The sequence below is a fragment of the Pseudophryne corroboree genome, assembly GCF_028390025.1.
Source record: "Pseudophryne corroboree isolate aPseCor3 chromosome 11 unlocalized genomic scaffold, aPseCor3.hap2 SUPER_11_unloc_6, whole genome shotgun sequence".
Classification (NCBI taxonomy): Eukaryota; Metazoa; Chordata; class Amphibia; order Anura; family Myobatrachidae; genus Pseudophryne; species Pseudophryne corroboree.
The window spans coordinates 245,255-272,612 of NW_026967482.1; the positions used below are offsets into that span (position 1 = coordinate 245,255).

Here is a 27,358-nt window from a genome sequence, read left to right on the forward strand (position 1 = left end):
AAGCATGGCAAGCGAAGCGAGCCATGCGAGGGGACGCCGTGCACTAATTGGGGTTCCCGGTCACTCTACGAAGAAAACACCAAAATAACATTAAAAACTCATGTCGACCTTTTGACCTGTCGACCTAGAACATGTCGACCTAAAGACCCTGCCGACCTAGGCACCCTGTCGACCTAGTTACTGTCGACCAATAGTGGTCGACCTAGACATTGTCGACCTAGTTACTGTCGACTTTCAATACCACACCCAGCAAAAAGTTAGTGCAGATCGCAAGGTGAAAGTCACCTTACGATCCCGATTCGATGTCGACGCGCGGTCGGCATTGCAAGCCTAGATAGACTGTGCAGGCAAGTCAATTTTGACTATCTTGTAGAAAAGATAACCAAAATCGCACTCAGTCATTATATGCCTGCGATGCCGACCTAGCCCGTCAGAGTGAGAATCCAGCATAGCCCGAATCTCACCGTGTGTATGCACCTTTACAGAGACAAGAACCGCACCCAAGCATATCAGTTACTGACACCGGGGGAATCTCTTATCATTTCATTTACATATGGACAATAGGGGTGCAAGAAAAAGTGCGACCACAAACATTTTATATAGACAATAGGCTAGAACCCACAGCACTCATATATATATATATATATATACACACACACACATATACATACACACACACATACACATTTATATATATATATATATATATATATATATATATATATATACATACACACACACACCCCTCTCTCTCCACAGCACTCACCATTCCCATGTGTATATATACATGCACACTCACATGTATACCCCCTTTATCTGACTGACCCCATTTGCTTAGGTATAGCACCAGCATATTTCATGGCTCTGCGCCGGTACCCGTTAGGGGCAAAGTATTATATAAATACATATTCAGAGAATGGTGCCAGGGACGTGCGCGTTCTCTGGGTATAGCCTAACACAGCGGTTCCCAAACTTTCGTGAACCCCGGCGCCCTAGAGTATCAGCATTTTTCCACGCCACTCCCTAGGTCTAAAGTTTCTTATTGAGAAATTCCAGTAATAATAAATGAAGTACAATGTGCGACCGGTCACCCTTCAGGTTGAGTTGTGTGGTGGCGGACTGGGTTGTGCGTCCATTTGTCCACATATTGTGACCGGCAGCCACCGGCACTGGTTTTGCCTGGCGTATTGACCATAAATTGGACCTGCGGCACCTGGTTCGGGAACCACGTGTGTAGCGGGATGTGTGGCGAGAACATGACCCCTGCGGCCGTCTCGCTGCTTCATCCAGGAATTTACTATGTAAAGAGGGACAAGTGCAACAAGCGTAAAATACTCCATCACTGGTCTCATCAGCCAGGGACGTATGTGGGCATTTGTGTGGTTGCTCATTATAAAACTCTGCCCAAGTACGTGTGGTGGGAACATTATAATACCAATGATGGTTGTAAAGCACCTGAGGAAGGCTGGTACACCGTAACCCCATAATTGCCACATTCCCCACCGAAACACAACACACGTAACAAGGCAAAGCTGGGATTCCACGTTCTACAGTTATGTGCACAGCCAGATATCACAGAGATCATTCATCTGTAAGGGGTTAATTCATCGCAGGGCGGCGCAATGTATGGAGCTGCAAACTAAAATCCATGGTTTTGGGCAAATATCAAGGGATTTAGGTGCGATGTAGGGAATACATACGATTCCCCGGCTGTCATGATGCCAGCAGCAGAGCGAGCGCTAGAAAGCCCCATACAGGTTATATTCTCCCTCTATGGGTGTCGTGGATATCCACAGGTGGAGAATAGCCTGTGTCGCCGGTATTCCAGCTGCGCCATCTCGCTGCCTGTCAGGATTCCGGCATTTGTATTGTGACTGGCGGTATTTTAACCGCTTCCCCGATGTAAGGTACTGTTAGAATTTTGTCCGCCATCACAATGGCACATTGCAGACATTCCTCCCAATTGAATAATCCCCTAAACCTGCAGAACCCAGTGTGTTAGATCTCTATATAATCAACCGATAGAAGAAAGAATAAAGGGCTTTATTTACGACGCGCCGGCTTGTGTAAGTCGCCGCCGCTTACTGACGGGATGGAGGTGACATTTTCAATCCGCACTGGGGACCCATGTAAAACCCAAACCCTCTGGTCTCTTCTGCATTTACACATAACAGGAATACTATTCCTGGACGGTTTCTTGTGGAAAGGAAAATGCTGACACAGAATTCATTAAAATGTGTTTATTACCAAAAATACAGTATGAAAGTCAAAATTTCACAAACTTTTGTAAAGCAAAATAAATTATTCTAACATTTTACAGTATTCTTAAAAGGTAGTTGAAATACTAACTACACGCAGCCTTGCCGCTCACACAATCAGTCCCACGTGGACACAATCCTGTGTAAGGCGTGCAGAGTTGTGATACACTAACAAAACGCGATTACACTCTGTAAATGTCAGTCTTATGAAAGCAGAGAACTTTGGCTTAAATAAAAAAGAAATAATATTTTTAGTTAGTGTTATATAACTCCACTAGAAATGTCAGTGAACCCTAAAAACCCCTCAAAACTCTGAAATTAGGTGGCGCAATATATTTTGTCAACTTGATGCTGTGCAGAGTATAAAAAAAAAATATCCAAAACAAACAAAAACAGGACTCAGCATTGTATGAGATAAACCGATTAGTAATTCATTGGGCCGGATTCAGATCCTATCGCACCCGCTATCTCCCGTCTAAAGTGACGGGAGATATCCAAATGTGCCTCGCTATCGCGCTCATTTGTCTGGTTTAGGCGCATCAAGCTCCTAAACCCGACTATAGTAATGGATGTGATCGTGAAGAGTCCCATTTTGGCGCCCAAATGAAGTTGTTGCGCCCGTCGTCAGTAACATTAGAATACCACTGTCAGGTTTGATAGGGGGGCGGGAGGGGGGGACGGGAGATTTGAATCCGGACCATTTAATCCATTTTATCGTTACGCACATTCCATTCAATGTGTTGGCTACAAGGTTGTAATACGGTACTGCTCAATGGATTCCACTAGAGACACGTAAGGTTTTAATAAACTCAAGAGCCGTATTGCTGATCATGAGGCGCCATATTAAACCACTGGCGCATATAGTGTGTGTCGTCGTCCCTCCCCCACCACCCTCTCGCAAAATATAAGTTTTGATGCTTAAGAGTTTAACAAAATTGGTTTAGAAAACTTTCATAACTCGCAGTTAGAGTTCCCCCGTTTCTTCCTGGCACAAACAAATCAAATGTGAAATATTTTATCCCCTATGCCGCACCTCGTATGAGGCTAAACCACGACTAGAACAGTGATGCCGCGGCGGCAGGAGATCCCAACACATCTTGTGCGGACATTTTGACCAACAGTGGTACAGCTTCTACTGTATGTAATTGGCATGCAGACATTCCGGACACCATGACTTCACCATGACATCAGGGACCTTACATTCTGGATTTGGGTTTTATTTCCCCATAAGAACCTGATTTGGGACTATTGTGAGTGACCACGTAACACATCTTCTTTCAGTGATTACACTCACAAATTCCTTCCACCGATCACAACGACCATGAACAGAAACCAAATATCATCATTTTTGCAGCATAAAAAAAACCCACGTACAAGTAATACTTAGTTCATTCCTGTCCTTCTGTCATCTAATTCATGTGCACTCATTTAGAGGACAAGCGGATTGTGAGCTCCTAGAGGAGTTTCTGGAGGATAAAACGTACGCAGCTTGTGGCTACGCCTGTAACTTATACCTGCATTAATAAAAGTACATAACTTACGCAAAATGCGTCTTGCTGCGTGGAAGCACAGAAAATGCGCACAGTAAGCACCAAACATCATATATGAATATAAAAACTGCGGTGTCCTACTGAGCAATTGTGAGACGTAATGGCATATGACGCCCGAAAACATCTGTGGCATTGTTTAAAGTATACGCTGCATACCCAAAGTGGGACGGCCATCGATTGGGAGACATATCAACCAATAAGGTTAAACATAGCCAATCAATTCACCAGGACCCGTTCCCCTCAATGAGGTGCCAAGGGCCTCCGATTTGGTAATGGGTCCTAGAGAATCGATCTACTGTATCTCAGTTGCAAGCAACAGCTGCCTCCATGCAGCTCGTAGTTCCTCAGTGATGTCACAGGTTCCGTGAACTGGATAGGAGGCAGTCACCGCGCCCGTATACTTTATAAATCTCACTGAAGATCTCTGCAACTGGCGATTAAACAGTGAATGTCACAATGAGACAAGACCAGCGCCATCAATGGGGAACGGTATTCGGACTATAGATCTACACTAAGAAGGTCTACAGTCAATAGGTCTACCACTAATAGTAGAGATGCACTAGGTCAACGGGGTCAAGAGGTTGACATGTAAAAGGCAGGCAGTTCAAAAGGTCGACAGTGTCAAATGGTGGAAATGACAATGGTCGACACTAGATTTTTTAATTAGTTATTTTTTCAACTTTTTCTTTACCATCCATGTGGACTACGATTGGGAATAGTAACCTGTCCCGAGTGATGTACTTGCCTCAGCGAGCCATGCGAAGGGACGCGGTACACTAAAGGGGCTTGTTTGTGGCAGAAAAGTGACAAAACACCCCAAAAAAACAAAACAAAACAAAAATTGTGTCTACCTCATTAGTGTCAAACTTTTGACCCTGTCGACCTTTCCTATTGTCTACATATACTAAGTCGACCATTAGTGGTAGACCTATAGACTGTAGATCTAATAATCCGCACCCGTGGGGAACAAGGCACTTTTACTGGATGGAAAGGCGATATTCTTATTAGAAAGCACTGTGTGTAGGGAATGGGTATACTTTACATTGCACCTTCAGATATCGCACATCCACTCCAACAACTCTACCAAGGCTGCACTGAGCAATGGACTACAGACACCGTTCTCACACGCTGTATTTACCGGGCACAGTCTGAAGATCGGGAATCCCGGGTAATACTACCGAGTGGAATATTGAAGTGTTTCTAGCTTCAGACACCCATGAATCGTTTCCTTTACGTCACGACTAAGTCAAGATTGACCAAATTGGAAATAGCACCACTGAGAATATACGTCAAGTTTCCCCGCCGACTATATTGTCAAAATTCATATAAATACTTAATAAATACGTAGAAAAAAACAGCACGCCGTGCATAACGCTACAAAAATAGATATCTTAAAATGACAAAAGAAAAAAAAAACATGCTATAAATTGTGATGGCAGACTTGTCAGTTGCTAACAAAAGGAATATTCGTCCTGCAATGAACTGGAACCTACTGAAATACAATATATCAAATATATCTTATCTGTTGCACAAAATTAGGTACAATTGAGCGCTGCCATAGCTTTCATTAGGATAAAAACTAGTTTCAGTGATATTTCCTGATTGTTGCATTACCAAGCTATAAAGGGCTCCTAGTCAGTGACTACCCGAACGTCCCGTCATTACTAGAAGCTTAGACACGTGCAGCATGTGACAAATGACCAGGTAAAAAGAAGGGCGTTATCAAATATGACATCTACCCAAATGCCTTTATCTTCTCAATGTTTTTGGCGAGACACTAGCCATCATTAAAGCGTTTCTGTAGATTTAAAAAGTTAGGAGGAATAAAACATTATCTTCCTGATCGGCTGTTTACGGAACCTATGGCTGCAATAACTTTTCTATCTAGTTTTCTTAAAGAAGCAATCCAATGATTTTATAGTTTATCCTTACATACATCGCTGTGGCAGGTTAGGAGGAGCATCCTTGCAATTACCATTTTCTGTGCTCTGTTTCTTCAAGCTGTAATTATAGACTTGCACAGTGTCATGTGACTGCCATGACAACCACAGTTACATGATGTAGTGAGCAGAGAGGCAGAGGAACAACCCTCTGAGCTCTGTGCACTTAAAATCATCCCGTTCCTTCTCATGACATGCTGAGAGCGGTGACACCGGGGCAGCCATATATTGTACCCTTCAGAGAGAGTTTAAAAGAAGAAGAGTATGATTTGTAGATGTACAGCTAAGAAAATGGACAATCGGATGCACACTTAAAGACAGGAGCTTAACTTGTTATACTGAGGGAAATGTGGGATTGTTGATTTAATATTAGGATATACTAAAAACAAGTAACTGGTGCAAAAACAGCCTGTGCATGTGTGCCGCAAATTCACATAAAATGATGTGAAGATATAAAAACGTAGCATTGAATGAGCGTATAACACTAAGCCTCATCCTACAACGTAAGCTAAACAAATTCATATTACAGCTCCATGTCCTATTGTTCTAAACAAAAAAATTATATGTAGGTGTTTGTTACAACACTAGAAACTCAAGTAACAGTGCTCAGATAGTACCAGAGAATACTTATTAGCTAGTACGCTCCAAGCCAGCCCATTATACCCAACGTCTCCAACCCGGCTCAGGGCCGAATTCCGGAAGGGTGACATTTGTAAAGCTGCTCGCAGAAGATTTTCAATTGCAATCCTTAGCAATGCAAATGCAGGAGGAGGTGTATAGCACCTCCTTCCTGAAATGCCATAGCAATACTGCGATCGTACTGAAGTCCGGGATGAACATCGCAACCAGTTCATCCGCGACGGTAGGCCGAGTACACCTGACCTTGCTCAGACTACCTTTCGCAGGGCCGCCCATTCGCCCCACCTCGCAAACGCAGAACGATGCATTTCTGCAATGCGATCGCAGGACTTGTGTACATGTGAAGAATGGGTCCTGCGCATGCGCACTTTCCAGACTACCGCTTATACGATCCAACCTGAATTAGAGCCAGTTACATGTGAAAGCTGAAGCTGTATCTATGTTACAGAAGTATCAGAACCTACTTACATGCATCTGGTCTCCGAATGTGTAAGAATACAGCAACAATTTACTGTAATCTATGTCATTTATACTCGAGAACACAACTATTCCAATGTAATCCAGTAACACACGGCAGCAGCGACAATTTTCTGGGATGACCCAAAATGAAATCACAGCCTATTATTAACGCACTAGGATTGGGGACAATACTCGCCCCCAACTCTCCAGCCGTAACAGCAGCCACCGCGGACCCCACGTTATGTCCGTCAGGTCACTGGATACTAATGAATTGAAATGTTGGATAATCCTGGATATTGGTTCAGACCAGAAAATGGCGGCTCACGATGTGCGCAAATGAAAGATACACGTAATAATACCTCCGTCAGGCATTCTCTGGGAGACAAGCTGCACAAAGGCCATATAAAACCGAGGGGTCTATTCGTGAAGCAGTGATCAGAGTGGAGAAGTGAACCTGTGGAGTAGGTGCCCATGGCAACGAATCAGCTGCTCCGTACAATTGTATAGTATGCAAATTATAAATGTCACTTCAATGCTGATTGGTTGCCATGGACAACTTCTCCACTTTTATCAGTGCTTCATGAATAAACCCGAGAATATCTTAAGCAGACGTTCTCCGACTGGCCTGCGTCACGTTTAAGAACCATTTGGTTGTAATAGTTGAGTAACTTGTTGCCGCTATAGGTCTTACGCTTATTAAATGCATGATCTAGTCAGATGGCAAGAGCGGAGAGAGACCCATAGAGATGCAAGCGCTTGGTTCCGGTACCATCCTTGCAGCACTGCATCACGTAACATCCTGTTTTCATCGGACACATCAATTCTCCTCCTACAAAATGCTCTGTCGGGGTACTGACGTTTTTACTCAATATTAGAGACTATAAAAACGATGAATAGAATATTGTCCAAAACTGGAAGAAGGAGGAAAAAAATAAATACATCTGTGAAATTCATAAGTGTAAATGTCCGTCTCTAAATACGCTATTAGGACGATTCAATTTAAATGTCAGAGCTGGGGCGGGGGGAGAAAAATACAACCCCGAGTTTAATATCAGCTATTACACAAAAGAGAGCAAAAAAATACTTTTTTTTCTACCTTCAAAAACCCTTTTATTTCCCTCCAAGCACCTTGGCCAGAAAAGAACTAAAACCTAAAGAATGAGGCGTTCTCGTAACTTGTCCAACTTAATGAAAAGAGCCACTGAGCCGAAAGTACGCGGCCTGTGAAATGAGAAAAGGACGCACTCAGCCCACCGCTGCAATACGAGCTGGGTGCCTTTTTTCTTTTTTAAATGTGTCGACTCCACAAAATGGCCGGTCTCGCGGGAACGCCCTTTTTTCAGGACGCGGATTCGGATTTGTTTAGTATGATGTTAATGATCTCTCCCTCGTGTGCTTTCATGTGCTCCATAAGGAGTTCTTTGCTTGTAGACTCGAAGCCACAAATGCAGCAGCAGAAGAGCAGGACGCACAGCTCTGTGCCTGGCCTGATCTGGGTCTGCAGCTTCTCCGTGTTGCACGCGGCGTTTGGCGCTGAGTTGACCTTGTGGGTTTCTATGCAACCTGTAATCTCGGATGCTGGCTGGCCTGCTGAGCTAACCAGATCACCGTCCAGTTTCAGATCACAATCTTCTAGAGAACTCTTCAGGGGATCAGCCACCCTAGAAGAAACAACACAACAAGAAATGGCTAGACGCTAGATCAGAGGTTATCGAACGTGATCCTCAAGGCACCCAACGGTCCAGGTTTTAGGTATATCCCTGGCTCAGCACATATGTTTAAATCAAATTGATTGAGGAGCTAATTAAGTCACCTGTGGCCAAGCATGGATAAACGTAAAACATGGGCCGCTGGGTGCCTTGGGGCCGCGTTTGGGAACCTCTGCGCTAGACACGGACATGATGTGCAATGCTAAGCCTTTCCTGCGCAGGACGTCGTCATTCAACATACCGACTGCTCTGCGACATTGCTTCGTTGATTGCCTTGTTCACTTGCTCGTAGTTGTAGTTCTGATCGCTGGCGTGCTTCCACATGTGGGATTTTAAAGAGGGAGGGTGACTGCAAACATAGCCACAAAGCGAACACCTGCCAAAGCATGGGAGAGGAGAGGGAATGACAGATTTATTGTACACCCCACTGGCAGACACGCGGCAGAGCGCAGTCATCCGCACATTCACCCTTCTTTTCCTGTGACTTTCTAATGGTGAAACCCAACATAAAAGCTTCTGTAAAGGCCACCGGTGTCATCCGCTCTCCTTCATTACTGTCTATGCCCCAGCTCCTCACTGCTAGTGTACTGACACCCGGCTCTGCGGAGTCACTGCTGCTCACATGGGTCCCCAAACCTTCATCAATCTACACCCAACAGCCAACGCCTAAAACAGAGCACGTTTCCCTCTGTGTGTTGCACGCACCGCGCCCAGCTAACTTCATCCTTTCTCCCACTAGGATGCCCCTATATCCAATATGTACGTGTAGCCGTCTCGTGGCCACAGCTCACACCATGAAGAGTTATCGGTATGTTCTGCCACATAAACCTTCTTGCCATAGTGGTGTCAATGTCACCATGGTCATAACACTAAGATTGATCATCTCTATACAGCATTTGTTTTTTGCGGTTTCTGAGACGCAACGTAGCTGCAGCCTAACCCTAAGCCGTACATCAGGGGTTATTTGGGTTTATTACCAAACAAGAAAGCACACTAATGGGCAAAACCATGTGCAGTGCAGGTGGGGCACATGTAACATGTGCAGTGCAGGTGGGGCACATGTAACATGTGCAGTGCAGGTGGGGCACATGTAACATGTGCAGTGCAGGTGGGGCACATGTAACATGTGCAGTGCAGGTGGGGCACATGTAACATGTGCAGAGCGTTAGCTGTCGGGCTACACTGCAGGTGGGGCAGACGTAACATGTGCAGAGTTAGATTTGGGTGGGGTATATTGTTTCTGTGCAGGGTAAATACTGGCTGCTTTATTCTTACACTGCAAATTAGATTTCAGTTTGAACACACCTCACCCAAATCTAACTCTCTCTGCCGAATGCAGATCTAGATAGATATATGGCGGGAGTGGGATGCCATCGCCTCTTTTGGAATGATGATGTCATTTGTCTACTGTATTTGCGGGACCCTGGTTTCTAGATGCTCTCCCATCTCCCACTAATACAGAACCCAGGCTCACTGGTGCTCTGGCTAGACAGACAGAAATATGAATATACAGGGGCCTTTGCGGACAAGGCCACACACACGTGTTCTAGAGCGTTCTTATGCTGTGACCGGGAAATCTCTCCGCTTTGGATCATATGCAGCTGCCCGGAGAATCACCATAGTGTTATAGGGCAACACTGTTCTACATTACGCCGAGTGTGCACGTATCTCCAGGTGTCACCGGTCAGGAAGCTGCAGTGTTCTAACACTCTGTGACACCGTCCTATGTATAGATCGCATAAATCCCAATCTAGCCCTGACTGCACTGGCTTCAAATGTGGCATTATGTAAATGGACACAGCTGTAATGTGGAAACAGAAGTTACCAGCAGAATATAACGGAGATAATGGTGTGCTAGGATATGATACTATACCAATATCTGCTGCACAGCAACAATGGCCCCAACTGCTGTCCATCTGACCCACTGGGGCAGGTGTATTAACCTGGAGACCACATACGGAAGTGATAAACCAGCGATAAGTGCAAGGTGATAAACGCACCAGCCAATCAGCTCCAACATGTAAATTAACAGTTAGGAGCTGATTGGCTGGTGCATTATCACCTTGCATTTATCACTGGTTTATCACTTCCTTATGTCGTCTCCAGGTTAGTACATCTGCCCCATTATTCCTCACCTGTAACATACTCTGCAGCAGACAGGGAAATGTACACACACCACGTGCTGCTCATGTACAGCTTACAGCAAGAGCGCACAAACACGCAACGCACAACCAGAAGCTCATCAGACCATGTGAGGTAACACTCAGGAGAACACCACACACCGGGCGATAACACAAGCTCGCGCTGCGCATTTATCTGCCAATCCGCTCACACCTCCATAGGCTGCAACCAGAATCTGCCTTCTGTACAGGTCCCGACAGCTTCTACGCTTCATTGAGATTGCCCCATAATGCCCCACGCATTTACCCTGCATATACCCAATTCCTGTGCCTCACCTACATTCCACCAGCGCTTTCTCACACTCCTCCCCAAGTCCCGCTGTCATCCGGCCTTCCTGTCCCCATTATAAATTCTGTTTCCACAGTCACTCACCCTCATCAGTCTCCTCTCATCTGCCGCCCAGCAATCGGTAAAACCCAAAGCTTCAAAAGCCACCACTCCACCTCACTGTCCATTTACAACACAATTCTGCCCCACCCTACATATGGTTTCAACTACAAAATACACACCCCAGGACTCTGTACTGGTCACATCACCACCTACAGTAGTTACATACCTATACGGTTTGTCAGACGTGTGAATCCTTCTGTGGTTTCGAACACCAACATAAGTGGAACTTGTGTAGCTGCAAACGTCACATCGGTACAACTTTGAGATGCTCGATTTGCTGCCTTAAACGAGAATAATCCTTCAATGTTAGGGAACAATGCAAAGACAGAAACACAATGATACTCAGAAGTGTAGAACGGTTCCTCTCTCACACTTTACATGTAAACCAAGCACCAGGTATGTGGTCATGAGAAATATAAAGAAATGAACCAGCCTGCAGCAACGCTAACGGCAAAACCTTCACATGTTGTAATGAGGATTGTTTGTATGCATCCGGTATGGAGGAAAACAACCAAGTTAACAAGTTCCTGCAAGATCCCACCCACAACGCTCCTAACTCTGATCACATGGCAAGCTAGCGATCATTCAGTACCATGTCTATTTATACAGTAACTTCATGACATGTTATCAGCCCGTGGGGTATGGGAACAGTACAGATGCTGTAAGAATCAATTACCGCCACGCAACTGTGTACTGCAAGATAGCGGACGCGTGGTCACAGTGTGAGCGCTCAGTCAGGGCTGGAAAAGGTTTATTTTTAGGAAACTGAATGAAAACGATACAAAAATGCAAGTGAACTAATTATCGGGGATTATACAACGCAATATAAAACTGGAAAACTCTGATGTATCCTAACACCTCCAATTTATGCTGGAGAAACTGTGGCCAAACTGGTACATTATCATATACGGTGGCCATGCCCACTAATCACTCCATTCTGGAAAACAATGAATGATATTATACACCTGCGCACTATGGCTGCACATCAATAGGCTACCACCCTATATAGAGACAAAGAGAATACAGGAGGAAGTGCTGCGCTCAGACCAATGTGGTGTTATTTTACTAGTAGTGGTTTGTGGACCAATAATCAGTCTGAATAGAGGATAAAATGTTTTTACTATCAATTACACAGGTAAAATACAAATGATTATTGACAATGTCTTTATCATATACTTGTATATATTAATATAATATGTTTTTAGCCAAGGTGAGAGAAAAAAAAAAAAAAAGGAGGAAGGAAAAGGACAAGTGGAGCAGAAAAAGAATAGCAGGAAAAAAGGAGTCGAGAAGAGATATTAGTATGAGAGATGAGAAGGAAGAAAAAATGAATAAATCAAAACTATAAAAGATTTATTTATTTTTTAAATGAAAAATACGTAATGAACAGTAAAAAAAAAAAAAATAAGATTTTAAACCTACCGGTAAATCTATTTCTCCTAGTCCGTAGAGGATGCTGGGGACTCCGTAAGGACCATGGGGTATAGACGGGCTCCGCAGGAGATAGGGCACCTAAAAAGAACTTTGACTGTGGGTGTGCACTGGCTCCTCCCTCTATGCCCCTCCTCCAGACCTTAGTTAGAGAACTGTGCCCAGAGGAGATGGACAATACAAGGCAGGATTTAGCAATCCAAGGGCAAGATTCATACCAGCCCACACCAATCATACCATGTAACCTGGAACATACATAACCAGTTAACAGTATGAACAAACTACAGTAACGGTCCAAGACCGATGTCAACTGTAACATAACCTTATGTAAGCAACAACTATATACAAGTCTTGCAGAGTTTCCTCACTGGGACGGGCGCCCAGCATCCTCTACGGACTAGGAGAAATAGATTTACCGGTAGGTTTAAACTCTTATTTTCTCTTACGTCCTAGAGGATGCTGGGGACTCCATAAGGACCATGGGGTTTATACCAAAGCATCCAATCGGGCGGGAGAGTGCGTATGACTCTGCAGCACCGACTGAGCAAACGCTAGGTCCTTATCAGCCAGGGTATCAAACTTGTAGAATTTAGCAAAAATGTTTGACCCCGACCAAGTCGCCGCTCGGCAAAGTTGTAAAGCCGAGACGCCTCGGGCAGCCGCCCAAGAAGAGCCCACCTTCCTAGTGGAATGGGCCTTAACCGAATTTGGTACCGGCAATCCAGCCGTAGAGTGAGCCTGCTGAATCGTATTACAGATCCAGCGAGCAATAGTCTGCTTCGAAGGAGGAGCGCCAATCTTATTGGCCGCATACAGGACAAACAGAGCCTCTGTTTTCCTAATTCTAGCTGTCCTGGCTACATAAATTTTTAAGGCCCTGACTACGTCCAGGGATCTGGAATCCTCCAGGTCACTTGTAGCCACAGGCACCACAATAGGTTGATTCATATGGAACGAAGAAACCACTTTAGGCAAAAATTGCGGACGTGTCCTCAATTCAGCTCGATCCACGTGAAAAATTAAGTAGGGGCTCTTGTGTGACAAAGCCGCCAATTCAGACTCTCTCCTTGCTGATGCCAAGGCCAACAACATGACCACCTTTCAGGTAAGAAATTTCAACTCAACCTTGTTAAGTGGTTCAAACCAGTGTGATTTTAGGAACTGCAACACCACGTTCAGGTCCCATGGTGCCACTGGAGGCACAAAAGGGGGCTGGATGTGCAGCACTCCCTTTACAAACGTCTGGACTTCTGGGAGAGAAGCCAATTCCTTCTGAAAGAAAATCGAGAGGGCCGAAATCTGTACCTTAACAGAGCCTAATTTCAGGCCCATATCCACTCCTGTCTGTAGGAAGTGGAGAAGATGACCCAGATGAAAATCTTCCGTAGGTGCATTCTTGGTCTCACACCAAGACACATACTTTCGCCAAATACGGTGATAATGTTTTATCGTCACCTCCTTCCTAGCCTTTATTAATGTAGGGATGACCTCTTCCGGAATCCCCTTTTTCGCTAGGATTCGGCGTTCAACCGCCATGCCGTCAAACGTAACCGCGGTAAGTCTTGAAATACACAGGGCCCCTGCTGCAACAGGTCTTCCCTCAGAGGAAGAGGCCAGGGATCTCCTGTGAGCATCTCTTGTAGATCCGAGTACCAGGCCCTTCGAGGCCAGTCTGAGACAACGAGTATCGTTCGTACTCTTCTTCGTCTTATGATCCTCAACACTTTTGTGATGAGAGGAAGAGGAGGAAACACGTAGACCGATTTGAACACCCACGGTGTTACCAGAGCATCCACTGCTATTGCCTGAGGGTCCCGAGACCTGGCGCAGTACCTCTGAAGTTTTTTGTTGAGGCGTGACGCCATCATGTCTATTTGAGGACTTCCCCAAAGACGTGTTACGTCTGCAAAGACTTCTTGATGAAGTCCCCACTCTCCTGGATGGAGATCGTGTCTGCTGAGGAAGTCTGCTTCCCAGTTGTCCATTCCCGGAATGAAGACAGCTGACAGAGTGCTTACATGATTTTCCGCCCAGCGAAGGATCCTTGTGGCTTCCGCCATCGCGACTCTGCTTCTTGTCCCGCCTTGGCGGTTCACATGAGCCACTGCTGTGACATTGTCTGATTGAATCAGAACCGGTAGGTTTAGAAGAAAACTCTCCGCTTGTCGAAGGCCGTTGTAAATGGCCCTGAGTTCCAACACATTGATGTGTAGACAGGACTCCTGGTCTGACCAAAGACCCTGAAAATGTTTTCCCTGTGTGACAGCTCCCTATCCTCGGAGGCTCGCGTCCGTGGTAACCAGGACCCAATCCTGAATTCCGAACCTGCGACCCTCCAGGAGGTGAGCACTTTGCAACCACCACAGGAGGGACACTCTAGTCCCTGGGGACAGAGTTATTTTCCGATGTAAGTGCAGATGGGACCCGGACCACTTGTCCAGAAGGTCCCATTGAAAAGTCCTTGCATGGAACCTGCCGAAGGGAATGGCCTCGTAGGCCGCCACCATTTTCCCCAGAACTCGAGTGCAATGGTGAACTGACACCCTTTTCGGTTTTAGCAGGTCTCTGACCATGTTCTGTATGTCTTGGGCTTTCTCTATTGGGAGGAAGACCTTCATTTGTTCCGTATCCAGTATCATACCTAGGAACGGTAGTCGAGTTGTCGGAATCAACTGTGACTTTGGTAGACTTAGAATCCAACCGTGTTGCTGGAGCACTCTCAACGAGAGCGCCACACTGTTCAGCAATTTCTCCCTTGATCTCGCTTTTATCAGGAGATCGTCCAAGTATGGGATAATTGTGACTCCATGCTTGCGCAGGACCACCATCATTTCCGCCATTATCTTGGTGAAAATCCTCGGGGCCGTGGAGAGTCCAAATGGCAACGTCTGAAATTGGGGGCATATATGGGGACATGAAGGTACGCATCCTTTATGTCCAGAGACACCATAAACTCCCCCTCCTCCATGTTGGCTATTATCGCTCTGAGAGATTCCATTTTGAATTTGAATCTTCTTATGTACAGGTTTAGGGATTTCAGATTCAAAATAGGTCTGACCGAACCGTCCGGTTTCGGGACCACAAATAGGGTTGAATAGTAACCTCTTACCTGCTGGTGCAGGGGAACCTTGATTATCACTTGCTGTATACACAGCGTTTGAATTGCAGCTAACACTACATCCCTTTCCAATGTGGAAGCTGGTAGGGCCGATTTGAAAAATCGGCGCAGGGGCACCTCCTCTAATTCCAATTTGTAACCCTGGGAAACTATTTCCAACACCCAGGGATTCAGGTCCGAACTGACCCAGGCCTGACTGAAAAGTCGAAGACGTGCCCCCAACGGTGCGGACTCCCTCAGGGGAGCCCCAGCATCATGCTGGAGCAGCCGGGGAGGACTTTGGTTCCTGGGCACCTGCCGAAGCAGGTGCTCTCTTGCCTCTGCCCTTACCTCTGGTGAGGAAAGAGGATCCCCGACCTCTTTTGGACTTGTGCGACCGAAAGGACTGCATCTGATAGGGTGTTACTTTCTTTTGCTGTTGGGGAATATATGATAAAAAAATTGATTTACCTGCTGTGGCTGTGGAAACCAGGTCCGTCAGCCCATCCCCAAACAATACATCACCCTTATAGGGTAGTACTTCCATATGTTTCTTGGAATCCGCATCACCAGTCCATTGGCGAGTCCATAAGGATCTTCTCGCTGAGACAGACATGGCATTGGCCCTAGACGCTAGCAATCCAATGTCCCTTTGAGCATCCCTCATAAATAAGACTGCATCTTTAATATGGGCTAGAGTTAGGAATATAGTATCCTTATCCATATTATCAAATTGATCTGTCAGCTCATCTGTCCAAGCTGCAATTGCGCTACACACCCATGCCGACGCAATTGTCGGTCTTAGCACAGCACCCGTATGAGAATAAATACACCTTAAGGTAGTTTCTTGCCTGCGATCTGCAGGGTCCTTAAGGGCTGCTGTGTCAGGAGACGGTAGCGCCATTTTCTTGGACAAGCGCGTCAGGGCTTTGTCCACAGTGGGGGGTGATTCCCAAATCTCCCTGTCCTGCTTAGGGAAAGGGTATGCCATATAAATTCTTTTGGGGATCTGCGGTCTCTTATCCGGAGTCTCCCAAGCTTTTCCAAAGAAATCATTCAATTCATGAGATGTGGGAAAGTTAATAATCTATTTCTTTTCCTTAAACATGTGTACCCTTGTGTCGGGGACAGAGGGTTCATCCACAATATGCAACACATCCCTTATTGCCACAATCATACACTGAATGGTTTTAGTCACCCTAGGGTGCAATTTTTACTTCGTCATAGTCGACACTGGAATCAGAATCCGTATCGGTAGTAGTGTCTTGTGTTAAGGGACGCTTTTGAGACGCCGACGGGCCCTGTGAGTCGGTCCAATCTGAGGATTGACCCCCTGATGTCCCCCCTAAATCAGCCTTATCAAGCCTTTTATGTAAAGATGCCACACTTGCATTCAACATATGCCACATGTCCATCCAATCTGGAGTCGGCACAACCGACGGGGACACACCACTCATTTGCTCCACCTCCTCCTTGGAAAAGCCTTCCGCTTCAGACATGTCGACACCACGTACCGACACCCCACACACACAGGGATTAACCTATAAGGGGACAAAACCCCAACCAGGCCCTTAGGAGAGACAGAGAGAGAATATGCCAGCACACACCCAGCGCTTAACAACACTGGAAAAATATGACCAGATAGCGCGTATATATATATATATATATATATATATATATATATATATATATATATATATATATATAAAATGACCAGATTCCCACTCACTGCGCTCAAAATGCCCCCCTCCTCTTTTTTCCAGCCTGAATGTTCAGCAGGGGAGAGACCAGGGAGCCAGCGTTTTCCTCATGCAGCTTCTGTGGAGAAAATGGCGCTGGTTAGTGCTGGGGATCAAGCTCTGCCCACCCGACGGCAGGCTTCGGTCCCGGTGATTTTTTTATAGAAAATGGCGGGGGATCGTAGAATTACTGCCCAGCAGCCTAATCTACCTTGTCAGTGCCCAAAAGTGAGGTTTATTGCTGCCCAGGGAGCCCCCCCCCCCCCTCCCCCTGCGCCCTGCACCCTTCAGTGCTGCTCTGTGTGTGTATAGTGGGAGCAATGCGCGCCTTACCTCATGAAGATCTGATGTCTTCTGCCGCCTAGGATGTGTTCCGACTCCCTCTGGAGGTAATGGTGTCCAGTAGCCTTAGAAGCAGTGCCCAACTTGACAAGCCAGCTCTGCTTCTCTCTCCTCAGTCCCACGATGCAGGGAGCCTGTTGCCAACAGGACTCCTTGAAAATAAAAAACCTAACAAAATTCTTTTTCAACAGAAAACTCAGGAGAGCTCTCTGCAGTGCACCCATTCTCCTCTGGGCACAAGATCTAACTGAAGTCTGGAGGAGGGGCATAGAGGGAGGAGCCAGTGCACACCCATAGTCAAAGTTCTTTTTAGGTGCCCTATCTCCTGCGGAGCCCGTCTATACCCCATGGTCCTTACGGAGTCCCCAGCATCCTCTAGGACAGGGGTGGGGAACCTTTTTTCTACCAAGGGCCATTTGGATATTTATAAAATCCTTCGGAGGCCATACAAAAATTATCAACTTAAAATTTAGCCTGCCCCCAGTAGTTATGCCCCCAGTCACTTGTCATGCCCCGTCAGTTGTTATGCCCCCTGTAGTTATGCCCCATTAGATATGCCCCCTGTAGTTATGCCCCACTAGATATGCCCCCTGTAGTTATGCCCCACTAGATATGCCCCATTAAATATGCCCCCTGTAGTTATGCCCCACTAGATATGCCCCCTGTAGTTATGCCCCCTGTAGGTATGCCCCCTGTAGTTATGCCCCATTAAATATGCCCCCTGTAGTTATGCCCCACTAGATATGCCCCCTGTAGTTATGCCCCCTGTAGTTATGCCCCATTAAATATGCCCCCTGTAGTTATGCCCCATTAGATATGCCCCCTGTAGTTATGCCCCATTAAATATGCCCCCTGTAGTTATGCCCCACTAGATATGCCCCCTGTAGTTATGCCCCACTAGATATGCCCCCTGTAGTTATGCCCCATTAAATATGCCCCCCTGTAGTTACGCCCCACTAGATATGCCCCCTGTAGTTATGCCCCATTAAATATGCCTCCTAGTAGTGCCGCCTACACACACATTAAAAGAAAGAAAGAAAAAAAACCACAATGCTCACCAGCCCTGCTCCTGCTTCCGGACCGCTGCCCTCCCTCTCCTCGAAATTACGGGAGAGATGTCATGACGTCTCTCCCATAGTGCCACACATGTACACTGCCTGAGCCAGAAGCTGGAGCTCAGGAGTGAGCTGCTGAGGAGCCGGGCGCCCACTGGTGGTAAAATCTCAGCAGGCGCTCGGCATCTCCTCTCATTTAGGTGAGCCTGACCGGGCCAGATCAAGTGGCTTTGAGGGCCTTATACGGCCCTCGGGCCTGAGGTTCCCCACCCCTGCTCTAGGACGTAAGAGAAATCAATGATGAGAAATTGCAATATCAAATGTCTCTTTGTGGGTTGTGGGGAACAGTGTCAGTGTCGCTGAAGTATAGATACAGTCTTATGAATGGTAAAAATTATGAACAGCTCCAAATGTTGGAAGTGGTAAATGATGCAAGTGAAATTAAAGATAAAATTGAAAAACGTATGTGAGTGGTGGCGTCCCGCTAACTCTCTTGGTGATACCTTTGTATTTGCGGCGTCTGTCCGAGCTGGTTACTCTGCCTGGGTGCTTGTGTGCTCCGGATCCGACGGGCTCCCGTCCGAGGCCGCCGTCCAGGAGAAAGGTCACTGAGTGAGCGTCCCCTGCACACGGAACCCGGGAAGGAGCAGGTCGTGATCTGGGGGGAGATAGTAGCAGGGTTGGGCTTGTTTAGCCTTTCCCTGCAGTGTCTCTCCACTACGGAGATTTATTCTGGAATACGCAAGTCACTAATCTTACAACACCCCCCTCCCCGGTTAATTTGCGTCTTTGTGCTCCAATTGAACATATTTCAAATGAAACTAACAAACTGATTCTCCAAATTTCGTGTGCAGCTAAGTATCCAATAGCCCGTAACTGGAAATTACCGAAAGCCCCCAGTAATCAGGAACTTTTCAATAGGATTATGGAATATAAACAATACGGTTACAAAGTTTCACTCCACATGGCCACCCTTGTACTCTAAATTAATCCCCCTTATTTTGGAAAGTCCACTTGAATTACATCTCTATACAGGTATTTCTGCTCCCGACTCGCTGGGTATGAGCAGAAGATAAAATGTAACTATTCTGTGTATCTACTCTTTTCCTTTTTCCTTTGTTTAGTACTTTTCTTCTCTCTTTCCCTTTTCCTCTTTCCATTCTTTACAATAGATATTACGACTTTGGTCTCAAATGCTGAATTCCCCCAGCTAATTACAAAAGTTCTAATATTAGCATATAGGAATCATCAATTCCCCTATTAAGTTTAGATCCTACTGTCTTTGTTACAAATTGTATAATTCCTTCTAATAGTACTGTATGTGTATTTGTGTTGATATATGGTAATCTTAGCCAATTCTTTCTGCAAGACTTGTATATCTGGATAAATTTCAATAAACACTTCTAAGAACAAAAAAAAAAAATGTAAAAAAAAAATAAATAGAAAATTCCTTTAGATGGGGATATAAGCAATTCATATCGTGAGAGTCCATTGGTCTTCAGAGCCTTGACGGAAACATACTGCAATTTGGAAATATCCTTGGATTACGCAAACTTTTTTTTTTTTTTTACCCTTTTTTTAAAACACATAGGGGTATATGCAATTGCGGTCGAATTCCCGAAATTGTAGAAAAATGGGACTTTTTCGCCAAAAAAAAAAAAAAAAAAAAAAAAAAAATCGACAATGCAATTCAGTACTTTCCGTCAAAAAAACGGACTTTCAAAATTCGACTTTTGGAAATTCGACATTTATCAAATTCGACTTTTCTGCAATGGTACAAATGCAGCAATTCGACAAAAGTATATTCAATTGAAGTTTGGAAATTCGACAACAGTGCTTTTAGACAGTAAATTCGTCATTTTCAATCCGCCACACTTTGGTGGGTGAATCTAATAAAAAAAATTTAAAACATGTTTTTTTGGGTGTTTTTTTTATTGGTAATAGCATATCTATTTATATTAGAAGGGATTAGGTACTTGGTTTGTCTTTTTGGGAGGCACAAGTATTATTTATATATTTTTAAAAAAATATATATATTTTTTTTTTTATAGATGGAATGGTAAAATCCCGGAAAAAAATGGCGTGGGGTCCCCCCTCCAAAGCATAACCATCCTCGGGCTCTTCGAGCCGGTCCTGGTTCTAAAAATCTGGGGGGAAAATGGACAGGGGATCCCCCGTATTTTTAAAACCAGCACCGGGCTCTGCGCCTGGTGCTGGTGCAAAAAATACGGGGGACAAAAAGAGTAGGGGTCCCCCGTATTTTTTTACACCAGCATCGGGCTCCACTAGCTGGACAGATAATGCCACAGCCGGGGGTCACTTTTATACAGCGCTCTGCGGCCGTGGCATTAAATATCCAACTAGTCACCCCTGGCCGGGGTACCCTGGGGGAGTGGGGACCCCTTCAATCAAGGGGTCCCCCCCCCAGCCACCCAAGGGCCAGGGGTGAAGCCCGAGGCTGTCCCCCCCATCCAAGGGCTGCGGATGGGAGGCTGATAGCCTTGAGAAAATGTAAAGAATATTGTTTTTTCCTGTAGAACTACAAGTCCCAGCAAGCCTCCCCCGCAAGCTGGTACTTGGAGAACCACAAGTACCAGCATGCGGGAGAAAAACGGGCCCGCTGGTACCTGTAGTACTACTGGAAAAAAAATACCCAAATAAAAACAGGAGACACACACCTTGAGATTAAAACTTTATTGCACACCTGCCGACACACACATACTTACCTATGTTGACCCGCCGACTGCCACGTCTCCTGATCAGACGATCCGGGGTACCTGTGAATCAAATTATACTCACCTCAATCCAGTGTCCAGATATAAATCCTCGTACTTGGCAAAAAAAGAAAACGAACACCCGATCCAGCGGACTGAAAGGGGTCCCATGTTTACACATGAGACCCCTTTCCCCGAATGCCGGGACACCACGTGACTGCTGTCACCGAGGTCCCTTCAGCCAATCAGCGAGCGCAACGCCCTGGCACTCTGCTGATTGGCTGCACGTCTGAGCTGTCAGACAGCGCCTCGCAAAGCCTCTCCATTATACTCAATGGTGGGAACTTTGCGTCAGCGGTGAGGTCACCCGCGGTCACCCCACCGCTGACGGCAAAGTTCCCACCATTGAAAGTAATGGAGAGGCTTTGCGATGCGCTGTCTGAGGTCACACGCGCATACAGCCAATCAGGTGAGTGCAACGAAGTAGCGCTTCCTGATTGGCTGAAGGGACCTCGGTGACAGGAGTCACGTGGTGTCCCGGCATTCGGGGAAAGGGGTCTCATGTGTAAACATGGGACCCCTTTCAGTCCGCTGGATCGGGTGTTCGTTTTCTTTTTTTGCCAAGTACGAGGATTTATATCTGGACACTGAATTGAGGTGAGTATAATTTGATTCACAGGTACCCCGGATCGTCGGATCAGGAGACGTGGCAGTCGGCGGGTCAACATAGGTAAGTATGTGTGTCGGCAGGTGTGCAATAAAGTTTTACTCTCAAGGTGTGTGTCTCCTGTTTTTATTTGGGTATTTTTTTTCCAGTAGTACTACAGGTACCAGCGGGCCCGTTTTTCTCCCGCATGCTGGTACTTGTGGTTCTCCAAGTACCAGCTTGCGGGGGAGGCTTGCTGGGACTTGTAGTTCTACAGGAAAAAACAATATTCTTTACATTTTCTCAAGGCTATCAGCCTCCCATCCGCAGCCCTTGGATAGGGGGGGGGGGGGGACGACAGCCTCGGGCTTCACCCCTGGCCCTTGGGTGGCTGGGGGGGGGACCCCTTGATTGAAGGGGTCCCCACTCCCCCAGGGTACCCCGGCCAGGGGTGACTAGTTGGATATTTAATGCCACGGCCGCAGGGCGCTGTATAAAAGTGACCCCCGGCTGTGGCATTATCTGTCCAGCTAGTGGAGCCCGATGCTGGTGTAAAAAATACGGGGGACCCCTTACTCTTTTTGTCGCCCGTATTTTTTGCACCAGCACCAGGCGCAGAGCCCGGTGCTGGTTTTAAAAATACGGGGGATCCCCTGTCCATTTTCCCCCCGGATTTTTAGAACCAGGACCAGCTCGAAGAGCCCGAGGCTGGTTATGCTTTGGAGGGGGGCCCTCCACGCAATTTTTTTCCGAGTTTTTTCCCGTTTTTACCAGATATTAAATAAACGGAACAAAATCCGTCAAATCTGCCGTTTTTCGTCAGCGGGACTGTCGAATCCGTTTTTTATTGCATATGGTCAATTTCGGCACCCACTTGCCGAAATTAGACTGTCGAATTGTGTCGAATTGAAAAACGGACGAAAAATTGCCGCGATTCGCCGCTAATTGCATATACCCCATAGAAGTTTAAAGGCCACGCCCTTCAAGGTTGGTTGTGATACACGCTGCAGGTTACATATAGAGGATTGAGTAGTGGACGGTCCTGAGAGATCTTCTGATCACTATTCTGAGAACAGACCAGGGCACCGTCACTAACTAAAGCTGGGTACACATGGGCGCAGTGTGTACCAGACAGTATGACTGACGGGCCAACACATTAGAACAATATAATGAAGGACGGAACAATCCCTCGTTCCGCATGCGATATGGTCCAGTTGGAGGTGCAGCACGGCCGACCGAAATACGTCGACAAGGACTGCGGGAACGCGCAGATTGGGAGTACACACTCAACGATCCGATGTAGTTTCTGTTGGAAGAAGAACCTATCGGGCCGATATTGCTCCAGTGTGTCCCCAGCTTAATCCATAACAAGCACTGATCATTTATCTAAGAAAATAGAACAATACCTTCTGGGAAACACTTTTCTTCCACATCCTCTGCATAGATCTGCGCATCCTCATTCATGGTAGACGTAGTATCTAGAAGATTGCGATGTTCCCGCTCGTGACACCTTAACTGACTCTGTAAGAAATAAATGAATGGCAATGAGGCGCAGACCTAAATGAATGATGTGAAGATGGATTTAGCAGAGTAGTTTCTCTGTATTACAGGAGACATCCACGGAACACTACGAACAAGTGGTAACCAAACAAGAGACCGTCTAAGGCGCATCCACACAGATGTCATGCAGGCGGTCTGTCCGCATTTGGAAGGTCAGGAAATCTGTACGGTAAAATGCGTTGGAAAAATTTACTTGTAGAAATCGTAACCATCCTGTTTCAGTGGAACAGGAAATATTTTTGGTAGGAAGGTGATTTGGGACATTGCAATTAATACTTTTCTTTGAACGTCAGAAAGGCTCAGACGTTGTAGTTTATGTTGCTGGCGTGCATAGACATATAGACAACACTGCACCTGAATAGTAAATGCCATACATGGTAATCGTACATGCCAGGGTTATGCCAGCGATCAGTCATGTGACTTGTGCTGCAGGAAAATAGGTCACACAAGCCACGTGTCCTTCTCTCCCCTCCACTATGAGCCGGTTACATGTGCGTGGTGTGAATGTGCAACGGGTTGCATCACAGATGATTAGGAGATGGATAATAAAGATGGGCTTTTATCCCAGTCAGAACACACGTAACCTGTACCGTAGCTATAGCTAATGTACGGTACACATTGATTCCCCCTAAAGACCACTTGCTCTACTCTCAGTGTCACAGATTTGGTTGTTATCTGATCAACGTCAATAATGTGGAGATGGGGCAGCTAGAAGGATTCCTCAGAGTAAGGCGCTACTGCTAAACCGTAACATTAAGAGTAAAAGCAGTCTACAGGTGGGTACACACTGGCCGATATATCGCGGGCCCGTCGGCCAGTGTGTATGGGCAATATGTCTGAACTCCGTCGTTCACAGACGTATCGCGTCGGCCCCGCAGCACAGTCAATATATCTACCGATATATTGGCGCGTCGCTGTGTGTGTACAGGCAGTCGGCCGACCGCCTGTACACATGCTGCGGCAGCTGGTGGTGATTGACAGCTGAACTGGGCGGGCGTGTGTACACGCACGCCCAGTTCATGACGTCAGTCCCCGACGAATCGGGCAGTCTGTATGCACAGCATACACCGTCCATAGATATATCTGCCGATCAATTGATCGGCAGATATATCTATCAGTGTGTACCCACCTTAAGGTCCTCACTCCCCCGAACTCTTCACCCTCCACCTCCCTATCCGGTCCTCACTCCCCCCTACTCTTCACCCTCCACCTCCCTATCCGGTCCTCACTCCCCCCGACTCTTCACCCTCCACCTCCCTATCCGGTCCTCACTCCCCCCTACTCTTCACCCTCCACCTCCCTATCCAGTCCTCACTCCCCCCTACTCTTCACCCTCCACCTCCCTATCCAGTCCTCACTCCCCCCTACTCTTCACCCTCCACCTCCCTATCCGGTCCTCACTCCCCCCTACTCTTCACCCTCCACCTCCCTATCCGGTCCTCACTCCCCCCGACTCTTCACCCTCCACCTCCCTATCCGGTCCTCACTCCCCCCGACTCTTCACCCTCCACCTCCCTATCCGGTCCTCACTCCCCCCTACTCTTCACCCTCCACCTCCCTATCCGGTCCTCACTCCCCCCTACTCTTCACCCTCCACCTCCCTATCCGGTCCTCACTCCCCCCTACTCTTCACCCTCCACCTCCCTATCCGGTCCTCACTCCCCCCTACTCTTCACCCTCCACCTCCCTATCCGGTCCTCACTCCCCCCTACTCTTCACCCTCCACCTCCCTATCCGGTCCTCACTCCCCCCTACTCTTCACCCTCCACCTCCCTATCCGGTCCTCACTCCCCCCGACTCTTCACCCTCCACCTCCCTATCCGGTCCTCACTCCCCCCGACTCTTCACCCTCTACCTCCCTATCCGGTCCTCACTCCCCCCTACTCTTCACCCTCCACCTCCCTATCCGGTCCTCACTCCCCCCGACTCTTCACCCTCTACCTCCCTATCCGGTCCTCACTCCCCCCGACTCTTCACCCTCCACCTCCCTATCCGGTCCTCACTCCCCCCTACTCTTCACCCTCCACCTCCCTATCCGGTCCTCACTCCCCCCTACTCTTCACCCTCCACCTCCCTATCCGGTCCTCACTCCCCCCGACTCTTCACCCTCCACCTCCCTATCCGGTCCTCACTCCCCCCTACTCTTCACCCTCCACCTCCCTATCCGGTCCTCACTCCCCCCTACTCTTCACCCTCTACCTCCCTATCCGGTCCTCATTCCCCCCTACTCTTCACCCTCCACCTCCCTATCCGGTCCTCACTCCCCCCTACTCTTCACCCTCCACCTCCCTATCCGGTCCTCACTCCCCCCTACTCTTCACCCTCCACCTCCCTATCCGGTCCTCACTCCCCCCTACTCTTCACCCTCCACCTCCCTATCCGGTCCTCACTCCCCCCTACTCTTCACCCTGCACCTCCCTATCCGGTCCTCACTCCCCCCTACTCTTCACCCTCCACCTCCCTATCCGGTCCTCACTCCCCCCCTACTCTTCACCCTCTACCTCCCTATCCGGTCCTCACTCCCCCCGACTCTTCACCCTCTACCTCCCTATCCGGTCCTCACTCCCCCCTACACCTCCCTATCCGGTCCTCACTCCCCCCGACTCTTCACCCTCTACCTCCCTATCCGGTCCTCACTCCCCCAGACTCTTCACCCTCTACCTCCCTATCCAGTCCTCACTCTCCCCGACTCTTCACCCTCTACCTCCCTATCCGGTCCTCACTCCCCCCTACTCTTCACCCTCTACCTCCCTATCCGGTCCTCACTCCCCCCTACTCTTCACCCTCCACCTCCCTATCCGGTCCTCACTCCCCCCTACTCTTCACCCTCTACATCCCTATCCGGTCCTCACTCCCCCCTACTCTTCACCCTCCACCTCCATATCCGGTCCTCACTCCCCCCTACTCTTCACCCTCTACCTCCCTATCCGGTCCTCACTTCCCCCGACTCTTCACCCTCTACCTCCCTATCCGGTCCTCACTCTCCCCGACTCTTCACCCTCTACCTCCCTATCCGGTCCTCACTCCCCCCGACTCTTCACCCTCTACCTCCCTATCCGGTCCTCACTCTCCCCGACTCTTTTCGAAATTTTGATCGCAAGGTGTCTGCAAGGTGATTAACAGGAAGAGGACGTCTGTGGGTGGTAACTGGCCGTTTTCAGGGCGTGTCAGGAAAAAATAAGATTTTAAACCTACCGGTAAATCTTTTTCTCCTAGTCCGTAGAGGATGCTGGGGACTCCGTAAGGACCATGGGGTATAGACGGGCTCCGCAGAGACATGGGCACTCTAAAGACTTTAGAATGGGTGTGCACTGGCTCCTCCCTCCATGCCCCTCCTCCAGACCTCAGTTAGAGAAACTGTGCCCAGAGGAGACGTACAGTACGAGGAAAGGATTTTTGTTAATCTAAGGGCAAGATTCATACCAGCCCACACCATACATACCGTATAACATGGAATATACGCAACCAGTTAACAGTATGAACAAAACAGTATCAACCAAAGACTGATCTCAACTGTAACATAACCCTTATGTAAGCAACAACTATATACAAGCCTTGCAGAAATATGTCCGCACTGGGACGGGCGCCTAGCATCCTCTACGGACTAGGAGAAAAAGATTTACCGGTAGGTTTAAAATCTTATTTTCT

The 27,358-nt window shown here is 47.3% G+C and overlaps 1 protein-coding gene across 2 annotated transcripts in view; it reads right to left on the minus strand.

Moving 5' to 3' along the window:
* Window positions 1-2,225: 2,225 nt before the first annotated feature.
* Window positions 2,226-27,358, minus strand: part of ZNF507 (zinc finger protein 507) — a 67,240-nt gene continuing 42,107 nt past the window's right edge. For both annotated transcript variants that reach the window (XM_063948702.1, XM_063948701.1), the window contains exons 3-6: window positions 23,557-23,671; window positions 11,293-11,407; window positions 8,797-8,931; window positions 2,226-8,507 (exon numbers count right to left, since the gene is read on the minus strand). In XM_063948702.1, the coding sequence (XP_063804772.1) occupies window positions 8,186-8,507; window positions 8,797-8,931; window positions 11,293-11,407; window positions 23,557-23,671 (687 nt within the window). In that variant the 3' untranslated portion in view covers window positions 2,226-8,185. The remainder of the gene's footprint in view (window positions 8,508-8,796; window positions 8,932-11,292; window positions 11,408-23,556; window positions 23,672-27,358) is intronic.